The sequence below is a fragment of the Triturus cristatus genome, chromosome 5_1 (genome assembly GCF_964204655.1).
Source record: "Triturus cristatus chromosome 5_1, aTriCri1.1, whole genome shotgun sequence".
NCBI lineage: Eukaryota > Metazoa > Chordata > Amphibia > Caudata > Salamandridae > Triturus > Triturus cristatus.
Genome location: NC_140587.1, coordinates 464,234,380 through 464,245,589, shown reverse-complemented (window position 1 = coordinate 464,245,589; position 11,210 = coordinate 464,234,380). Strand labels below are relative to the sequence as shown.

The following is an 11,210-nucleotide window of genomic DNA, read 5'->3' as shown; positions in this document are numbered from 1 at the left end:
ATACTCCATCAAGTGTATGATTTACCTGGAGAGTGGGTTCCTTTATGATCTGTGCAAGATTGAAACTATTTAAGTTATCCACCAGATGATCAGTGTCAGGGTTGTTTTTTAAGCTCTAAATAGAAATTAAAATTGCCCATACTCGTAAAATTTGTAAAGTCAACACAGGATTTCATGTAATCCACTATCTTTTGGATAAAATTACCCCCAGGGCCTGGTGGTCGGTAAATAAGAAGGCCATGAAATGAACATGTATTATTCAGTTTCAAATTGAATCCAAGTGCTCCACATTCAAGTGAGTAGATGGCTGGAACATTGCTGTAATGTATTTGTGATAAACTATAAAATGCACATTTTCCATGGGTTTACCTAGGGAGCAAATGGGTCAGCTGTAGGATCCATATTAAGGGCCTAGCAAACTGTGAGGAACTTTCATGGTGGAATCCAGAAGCTTAGCCTCTTGCCTTCGGTAAGCCTATGTTTGGTGCCTAGTAAAATAAGTACTGGATACCTAACTCAGGTGGGGAATAGGAAAGAAGGGGCATGAAAGGGAGAAACACTGGTTCTGGAAAAATACTCTCCGAAACCCCTAAGGCAATACACCATAGCTGTAAACTACGGGAGGGTGTCAACAACAGCATAATTAAGTTCCACAGGAGGTATTACCAGCGCAAAGTAAATTAAGAATGGGTGAATCAGGAAGGCCCTGCAGGACATCCAATACACAAGCTTCAAGAAAACCAAGGGAATTGTTTATGACTAAGTTTCCCAGTGTTTACTGATATTTACATTTTAAAAGCATAATAATACAGAAGATTGGGCTTTCCAAGTGACTATCCACACCTTTGTTCACGATTTCTAGGCCAATAGATGTGCATACTGGCAGCATTCGGTGGTAAAAAAAATAGGATGAGATTTGCTTATCTGATTGCGCATCTCAACATATGCTTGTGCTAAAATGCTAATTTTTGCATGTGGGTGGACAGTTTTATTATATTTGACATTTTAATGTGCTAAAACCCGACTGGTGCCAAAGGATGAGTACACATTTATGTTTTCAATAATGTTGAAAATATGCAAGTTCTGACTTCATTTATTCACAAAACACTAAATAAATAAATATGAATAAATACCAACGAAATGGCTGAACTATAAATATTGATAAATAGAGACGGAAATGTTGCAAAAATAAATACCATGAAACTGGTAGCTCTAGTTAGGACTAAACGTTTAACGCCAGAAAGTCTGGTGCAAATTGAGAAAAGAGGCAGCAGATCTCAGCAAGATGCACAGTTGCAGTAACCGTGCAGTACTTCACCCTGCATTTGATATTTGCTCTGGAAGTCTTAACATGGAAGTTCACCACATGGAAAGGTGGCACTATCTTGGTTGGGAGAAAGTGGATTGCCTTGTAAACACCGCCATCATGGAACAGGCAAATTCCAATTTATGCATGCTGCTATAGGAAAATCTTATACTGGTGTGTTCATGTGGACAGATGTCCACATTTTTAACTAACCCTAGCAGTCAGTCCATAAGCAGTAATCTTTGCACTGTAGATGAAGGTGGTTTGCACCAAGGAGGACAGGGCTGGTGATGAGTACCCATGGTCGACTCAGGTGTTGTGCTGAGTACCAGACAGGATACACCGGCCCTCATGCAGGAAGGAAACCTGGCTCTGCTGCTCGGTTTGGTTCCTCATTGGGAATTATGGCTTGCAGGTTCCTGTGCCCAGCATCAGATTTCTGCTCTTCTCTTGCCATGGAGCTTCTGAGTTGCCAGCTAAGGAAGAACGGTAAGTAAAATAAGCATTTGCAATGCAATCAGTTTCGCCTTTGAGACCTTATATGTATTTAGCTGTGCAGCACATTAGCCTGGGTGCTGAAACATCTACTGTTCTTTACCATGGAGGGAAAGTAAGCACCAAACTGCATGACACGCCAGGTATGGTAACACATGGAGAGAAATATTGCCTTTCAGCGGTAAATGGTATAGTCCAAAGCTCTGTTTTTAATATCAAATCAGGGCTTTCGGTGGTCAGATCACTGAAAATACAAGATTTAAAAAAATAATAATATTGTCTACGGGTGCTCCTGAAAGACAATTTCTATGGACTGGAATCTAGAGAATGCTAAAGCGATACTGGTATTTTACTGACCTCTGCTTGCCGGTTTTTATCAAGAAAGTTAAATACAGGCAATTGCCAGAATTTTTTTTTTTAAATAAAGTCCCGCAGCAGAAAGCAATTCTGATATTTTACGGACCTCTGCTGGTTGTTTTCTATCAAGACAATTAACTAGAGGCAGTGAACAGACAAAAGTCCTTAAGCGGAAGCAGACAAGTCCTAGGGCTGATCTCCATAGCCCACAAAGTACATACACGTATAAATATATACTAAAGTATATAAGTATATACTAAAGTATATACAAGAGGTATATACTAAAGGTCTCGAATGCTTGACCTAAAAATTATTCAGTGTTGTTTTTCTGTGCATGTGTGAGTGAAAGTGTGTTTGTGAGTGGAGAGAGAGTATGTGATTGAGTGAGTGTGCATTAGATTTTTGTGTTCGAAAGTGTCAAAGATAATTAAGGTGTGCGAATCAATGATTTAGTGAGAGTCAGTATGAATAAGTGAAAGTGAGGGAGTAAGTAAAGCAGAATGAGTGAGAACAAGTGAGTGAGGAAATTATTGTGAGAAAAAGCAGGAGTGAGTCAGGGGTGCCACATTCAATGGAGGAGAAAGTGCAGTTGCACCAGGGCACATAGGGCCCCAGTGCACTGCACCTGCTGCTATTAAAGCAGAACTGTACCCCAGGAGTTCAAATCAGGCCCATGTGCACCAGCTGATTGTGAGAGTCCGCGATTGTGAAAGTGTGAGTGTGTGCAAGTGCACTTGTGGGAGAGAAACCGTAAGTGTGAGTGTATGGATACATTTGTGTGTGAAGACACCAAAGGCAAATTTGAAAACAATGAGGTAAAGCAGTGGCAAGTATTATACCCGCCACTTTCAGGGATCACCAGCCGCCACTGTTGAATTACCAACATTTAAAAGTGTGCTTCTAAGTCTTGCAACTTCTCTGCATCTGTTCACTGGTTACATTGTTTAGACCTTGAGATAGGGCAAGCTACCCACAATAAGGAGAACCAGGATTACGTTTGGGAGACTAGGCACCTCACTCTCCATGAATAACTATCCAATTTCATTATGTTCTGCTACTCTGTGTTAATCTTATACACTCTCTCACACCACTAAAAGGCCAATGACTTCTTCACCTATGTCACAAATTATTTCTAGACCACTAGTGTAGGCAACTACTGCTGAGCAATATTGAACGTACATTTCATAGGCTCGCACATTTGGAGTTTTTAAATTAAACCATGCACAAAATACACAAATCATTACTTCTGAATAACAATCTTTATTAGTCATGTTTAAAAGATACATTGGGTTCCTTATCCAGCATCTATGTTTGAACATTTATCATTGGACAAAGACACTGAAAGTTTATTAGTATTCTTGTGCTCAGAATCTTTAAAAGGAAGCATATAATGCTGTCACAAATGAGGATAATTTAAAATTATCTTATTTATCCCTGCACATTCTAAATGCATTATGCTACTTTCCGATTATATAATAAGCGCCTTTTAAAGTGTCTCTGTGGTACATTTAACAAATGGATGGCAACACTATCCACCGGTCTTTCAAGAACTCCCCCCTCCATCCAGTCCTTGTGAAATCACAAGAAAAGTCAAATTCATCATCAATTTGGTATTCACAATTAAACTCACTGAACATGTCTTTTCATAGTTGAGTTGAGATGGAATGTAGAAAGTGTCTATTTATATCTGATAGTCGCCAATGCCACTGACAAGCACAGGTCACAGCAGCACATTTCCCATATTGCATCCAACAGTCCAATTACAAGCCCATCTCTAACAAAAGACTGCCCAAACTTGTTTTAATATAAAATTAGGTCATATCAAATGGTTGCTTTAGAAACCTTTACTTTATCCCCTTCAGCCGTGGCTCTCCGTAGAACAACTTCTGGATGTAGCTTGGTAGAAAGATGCTTATATGGATTTCTCTAAAAAAGGACCTTCACCCAAGGGTATTCTAATAAGGCCCTGATCATCATCTTCAGGCTACCCACAGTGGAAATGATGCTTGGTTCTATTTCCTGAAGTTATACTGATTCAGGTGTGTTGTTTTCTAACCAGCATAATCGAAAGCGTACATACACCTTCTCAAATGATGTCTTCCAGCCGTTGTACGAGTCTTGCAAGTACACTTGAAACTTTAAATAAGGTTGCGGTGATCTTAGGTCAAAGATAACATAAGCATTTCAAACAAAATGCGTATTGCTTAGAATTTAATGCAAGCTACTTCAATAAAACTCACAGTTGCGAAGCCATTGTAGAAATACTGACACGCAGGTAGATCTCAAAACAATAAAAAGGAAAGGTAAGATAGAATATACACAGAACTTAATTGTAGCAAACAAGTATGACACATGTAAACATAGCCTCAGTGTTTGTAGGTTTGGAAACTAGCAGCAAAACAAACTATTTGCATATAATGTAGTGCAATGAGCATTTGTTCTTAAAGACAACATTTTTACGTTTTCCTCTGCTGACCTTTCTTCTTATATGCCTCCAACAGAAACTTGTTAGCGGAATATTTTTTTTAATGTCCATTCAGCACCTTCCAGAATCTCTATACTTCAGCATCACTTGTTATAAAGTACAACTATAAACAAGTCTATGCAAAGCTGTGCTCTGGATAGCTGACTTTTATGGCTCCCCAGTAACATGCGCGAATAAGGCAGACCACACCGAAAAGATAAGCAATCGCCCAAGAAACATATGTTGCATGAAAGCGCCGTGCAAACTCCTGTGTTCCAACCTGCAAAAAACACAAGATGATGGCTAGATGTTAGCAAACAGATTTGACGTCACAGAACATGAAAACACGGATTACAAATCTCAGACCTTCATATACCGAGGCAAGTTCCCTTGCATTATTACAACACAATTTGAATATCTGCCCACACATTACTAAGTCAATTAAAACACCCCCCTTATCAAAGTAGTGTTCCACCACAATCAAAGACGTGATAACCTTCTTTGTAGACATTCTGAATACAGCCCAAAACTCACAAGCGGAATGCATGATGCTCCAGACTACTTGGGAGAGCTTTCACCAACACAGCTAGCCATATTCTGGCTCTAGGCTTCGTCCACAATACCAATTCAGGGGTACGACTCCAGGCCCAGATAAAACATTCAGTGACCGCTGTTCCACAAGAAATACTATCCTGACATGACCCATTTAGACCTCATCCTATTCAGGTCCATGAAAAAGTAATAATCAGTTCTCAATGTTATAACACACAGTACAGTTCCTTCGTTGAGTACCAATGAACTCAAACCCACAGTGGATCCATTTGATGGTTTACATTGAGCTATTTCTACTGATCTATGGGCCCTAATGAAGACCAGAAGGATGCAATGAAGATCAAAGCACTGCAACCTGCTGCTAAGTTATGCTCCGCAACAAGAGCTCAAGGTAAGACTTCGCAATCCCTGGGTTACGTTTTTAAACATGAACCTCCTTGAAGATTCAGTCCAGGAGCATAACGCGGGCCGCCTCAGTGTGGCTGATGTCATAGGATATCCCTGCCCTACTGGTGCTCCACGGCCAGCTCTGCACTTTCTGGCAGGAACCTTTTCTTTAATTAACAATGCAGGGCATAAAGCCAGCTGGTGCCACAACTGAATGGAATTTTGTTGCTAGTGAAAAGGAACTGATCCTTGTGAAAAGGCCCCATCCGGGTCTCTAACTTTAACTAGGCACCAGGTCGGGCGGCACAACTGAGCCGTAATGAAGAGAAGTAGAAGTGAGATGGGAAATACAAGGGAGACGAGAAACAAAGGACAGGAGAGAGACTGAGGAAACATGAAACCTGGTACGTATGATACTTGTGAAAGGGGCACATGTTAAAGAGACATAGCTGTGAAAGAGCAATCGGAGAGTGACGACAAGACAGGTTATACATATATAAATAATGTAAGAGCAAAGAAAGATGACTGAGTAATTGTTGGTGGACACAGACCAGCAGTATTGTACCCATCATTCATACAGCAGGTGTGGTGACAGGAGGTTTCAGCAGTGAGGGCTCTACTGCTCCCCAAGGATGATTTTCTTTTTTGAACACCCAAATGAAGGGAATGGGCTCATATACCTGGATTATATTAGGGGCAATTGCACCATGGTGGGCCACAGTGGAAGAGATGAGAAACTATGGCAGGAAAGAGAGCAGTGAGATGTGGATGAGAGCATGCATGAGGAGAGGCCAAGTGACAGCAAGGACAAGGGCTTTGTGACCGACAGCGCAGTAGAACAAGTCTGACATATAAGACAGAAGAGGAAAAACAGATATAGGGAGACCAAGGGGAAAGTGACACGAGAGAGGAGATAAACAGTGCTGAGTTAGTAGGCACATTCTCTTACAAATGCCGTAAATAATGAATATTTTATCTTGCATGGTACTATGGACAAAATGATCTACTTCTGTTCGATAACAAAATGATGATCATGTTATAGTATATGATTGGTGCATATTCAATGTCCAAATGGTTGCTGTGTTCTTTAGAGGTTTGACGTCATTTTATTTGAACATTAAGATTCCCATGAGGGCTGCCCATGTTACATGTGCTCTTACTCTGCAGATTATTTAGGATACTGTGAGAGCACTCTTTTTTGTTCGCCTCCGGACGTGCAGCTGCTCCTCTTGCCTTTCGATTTCCAGAGTGACTGAAAACAGGCCTGTAAATCTTGTCACTGCGCTACTTTCATGTTTCGTTTTATTAGTTTCCTGCTTGTGGTAGCCTAAAGGCATAGTTCTAATGTGAGCATGCGTTTGTGAGCCCTTTTTAAAATTACTTTTTTTTTTTACTAAAGAGAAGGAAGCGTGAGTAGCTGTTTGGATTGCACAAACTTTTTATAGGATTTTGAATGCTGCGCGGCTTTTATTTTATCAGTACAGCACCCGCTTCAGGGACAACGCGCTTCAGGTTATCGTCTTCTTTCCTTACCAGCGCTGCGGAGGAGGGGCATGGCTGCTAAATTTACATTCTTCCTCACCACTGCAAGGAGCAGCCCCAGGGAACACGACCACCTCTGCCTTTCGTAGGCGAGTAGTGCCTCACCCCTGCAGAGAAGGCTCTGGCAGGCGGGACAGGGAAAGCAAAGACATGGGAGTTTGTCCTGGTTTGTTTCACCAGCCGTAGATGGCAGGAACTCCTTTGGAACGCACACTTATGAGTTCCGAAGCAGTGCCAGCCATCTTGTTTTTTTATGAAGCTTGTTTCACTCAGAGTTTAGCAGCAGTGAGTGTGTGTGCACAGCACGCTGGCAGACCGAGGCATCCACTCTTCTGCCCACACCTTCCGGACTGGTACAGAAGGGTTAGTTGAGATTAGTTTGATCCCCTCTGAATGTGGGCCCCTGAAGTTTAATTTACATCAAGAGTTTCTCTACTTGGCCCAGAGGCCTCCTTCCTCACTACGGTATGTGACAGAAAACCTCCCTGGTTATAGTTTGTGCCAGCTGGGGTTGCAGTGGTTGATGATAGCTTTTATTTAGGATCCTTAGTGCCTTGTCAGTGGCTCGGGGTGCAGCAGTCAGCTGACCATTCAGGTTTCAGGGAAAGTTAAACGCTGCACTTCAGATAATAAAAAAACATTTGTTTTGTTTTTCTAACTTTCTCGCTGTATAAAGACACCGCTGAAGGGCTCTGTCTGGAGTTTTATGGGGAAATATTTATAATGTACACTGGAGACAGTGGGAGTTCTACCCATTTTTGCTGCCATAAAAATCAAAGAGGTTTATTATTGTATTTACAAAATAATTCAGAAATACTAGCCTACCACGATTTCAGTTCATTTTTTATTTTTAAAGAAAAAACCTCTATTTGGACATAAGTGGCTGTGGGAAATGTTGAGGAAAAATGTGTAAATATTTATTCAGTTGTCACTTGCAGCATCAGTTTGTGTGCAGCCACCGGAAGGTACAGGCCCTTTTTGTGGTGACATTTGTCTCTTTAGAAAATGAATCAGTGTACTTTAGGTCTCGCCTACGCAGCGCGCATATGCTGCACAGGAAAAAAGACCTTTTGAAATCGATTTGATGGCAAAACGTGCACGCATTACATTGCTTTGAATGGCAACGCGTGCATGTTTGGCGATTCCCTTGCGGGAGCGAGCGGCACCGTATGTTAGTGTTGTAGTGACTGGTTGTGTGCTAGGTGTAATTTTGTGCAACAGTAATTTTATTTCCTATGTTCCAAGTACTATGTTCTAAGAGTGCTAATTCCGGACAACGGTCCATGTGGCCCTGTCCCCTGTACATATAATCCCTTGTAAATTCTGCCCGTGCCTGTTGGCACATTGTAGAGTGTGTGTTTTTATCTAATGTGTTGTGTATAATACAAAGGCTATTTTTATAGAATACCTTGAGTGGAGTTTCCTTTGTGGTGGGCCTTGGGTGTTGTTGCTGGGTGCGCGCGCAAACGCTTTACACATCGCCTCAGAGATAAGCCTGACTGCTCGTGCCAAGCTACCAAGGGGGTGAGCAGGGGTTATCTTTGGCGTGTAACTTCCTTGCCCTGACTAGAGTGGTGGTTTCTGCCTGACTTTGGCGCAAGCCTTAGCCAACCAGAAATCCCATTTCTAACAGTTAGCAATTATCGCGCTCGCTCCCGCAAGGTAAACGCTGCGTGTCCCTGCTCTCGGCCGCACTCTCCCCACCCCCTACTTGCGCGAGGCGCGCATGCTTGTTTATTTGTGTTGACAGCTTCTGGGATGAGGAGTTTTCTCGCTGAAATGTGTTACATCTGAATAAATGTATCCTAGAGTGTGGTCATTTCTTGCCTGCTAGAGGTATCTAATGCAGTTATGACAGGTTTGGCAACTACCCCAGCTCCCTCCCTACTCATATTTACGCCGTCGGAGGTAGAGTCCAGCTTTGCTCATGTTGTGCTGGATCAAGGGATTTGCGGGACTTCCACCATCCCTACAGGGTGGCACAGCAAGGAAACTATCGAGCCGATTGAGCGCAACTTTTCGTCTAGTCGGAGAACGAATTGGAAAGTGCAGTCTCTTGCTTAATTATCTACACAGAGTTATGTGAAAGTGTTACAATTAGGCATGAATCCCATAGCGACCCACATTCACGGCAACGCCGTGGCAGAAAGAGTTAAGTGGAGCTGCAGAAGTGAACAACACGGTTTGAAAAACTGATTTGGATATACATAATCAAGGACACTAACAAACAATGGAAGGAAGCAAAGAAAGACGTTTTCAATGACAATTAAGGCACAATAAGAGCACAGAGCAACAAAGCATTCATAACAGACTACCATGACCTTTAAAAAGAAACTGACCACCCTGGAGAGACTTATGAGAAGAGAGATAAAATACATGTTTGGAGATCTCATCTCTTGAGAACTATTTAAAAGTCAACAGGGTCCATAGAGCACCTTTTATGTTTGATTGTTTGGGTGTCTTGCCTACTTTATGACATCTTTTTCTGTTTTTAAGTCTCCTAATGAAAAGTGTTTTATTTGGGGCCGTAGTTCCTTATCTTATTAATCATTGTTTTGGATGTGATAGTCCAGGGGGCTCAATTTAGCTACAGCAGGACTACAAATCCCAGAATGCACTGATTTAGTAAAGGGAAGCTTAGGGCAGGAAAGACCGTCTGTAGGGTTGCTGGTCAGCGCACATGGCGACCTATAAAATAACCACACAGATGCCGTGACTGCTATAGTGGTCACTCATTAACCACGCCCGCTTCCCGGGCTACTTATTTCTTACTTAAGGCTGTGTGCCAGACGATACTTTGACACACGCACAAGGGGTCCAACCAACTATCACTCCTGTGCGTGTGGTGCCGTCTAAATTACCGCAACACTACATTCCTCCCATGCCATGTAAAAATAATATAATAACCATAAAGAATATCGAACATTTCAAACCTCTGTATACTAGTGCATCCGCATTCGAAACATTTCAACAGTTCCCATTCAGGATTACTCACGACCTCAGCACCTTCACCCACCTCAAATCAACTACAGACAACATCCTTGGCTGTCGCTGTGTTCAGTTGGACCAGTTAATCCAGACCTGTCAGCACTACAGCTCCTGGAATACATTACCTAGTTAATGAAAGGGAGTCGTGCAGTGCTGGTTGCACGGAGCTACGTGGCAGGAAATATTCAAATATTTCTGGTTAATGCCTGAATATAGTGCTTCGGTTTATTCAGCCTCAGGGTACTTACCATCCAAGCGTGTTTGTGTGTGTGTGTGTTATTTAGCAGCAAACCGCTTTCTTTTCTATCGGGAGTGGTTGCTTTCCCCTGCTGGAATTGTTCTCGGCGACGCACCCCTTGACAAGTGCCTCACGTTCCACAGTTAAAGAAGATGACATTACTCTGCTGTCGTAGACTGCATCCCTTCAGCGGTGCTAGGTGTTGGAGACGTCGCACAAGTTTGACCTGTTTACACTCCACTTGACCCAGGTGTGTAGGAACAGATAACGCGCGGGAGATCCTGCTGGGTTTGGCCCAGAGGCAGGAAGTGTCCATCTCGTGGCTGGAGGCCGTGCTGTCGGATCCAGGGTGTGGAGGGGAGTGAAGTTGGCTTGGTGTAAGGGGATTAGCAGGCCCTTCACTCATGGCCCATCAATCAGGCTTCGGTTCCTCGCTCCACTGCGCACCAGCATTCCTCAACACGTGCCACGGGCCCCTCTTTGTTAGGTTAATACAAGGGCACGTTAACTTTGCTTTAGGCGCGGGCAGATTAAGTGACTTGCCCAGGATCACAGGGTGTTAAACCAACGTCGGGACTCCAACCCGGTTCCAAAAGCGGCAGATGTAGCCCTTAAGCCACATCTCATCCCCTCCCTTTTCCTGTTAAGCTCTCAATTTGCACACTATTCTCCCCCTTTCACCTGCAAGCTTCACCCATCCCAAAGCACTTAATCGCCACTAACTAAACACTTAAAAGGTCCCAAAGGCGAGACCTATTGGCTATGCCAATGCTTGTTTTAATTAGTTTTGTGCTAGTGCAAAACATGTGCCAGTGGCTAGAACTCCGTGATGAAACTTCATCTCTGCTCACTCAGTGTAGCAACTTGTGCGACCCTACTTG

The 11,210-nt window shown here is 42.7% G+C and overlaps 1 protein-coding gene across 1 annotated transcript in view; it reads right to left on the bottom strand.

The window, feature by feature from the left end:
* Positions 1 to 3,402: 3,402 nt before the first annotated feature.
* The window catches only part of PIP4P2 (phosphatidylinositol-4,5-bisphosphate 4-phosphatase 2), a 200,729-nt gene continuing 192,921 nt past the window's right edge, over positions 3,403 to 11,210 (bottom strand). Inside the window, exon 7 of the mRNA XM_085605302.1 lies at positions 3,403 to 4,902. Within this exon, the coding sequence (XP_085461428.1) occupies positions 4,759 to 4,902 (144 nt within the window). The 3' untranslated portion in view covers positions 3,403 to 4,758. The remainder of the gene's footprint in view (positions 4,903 to 11,210) is intronic.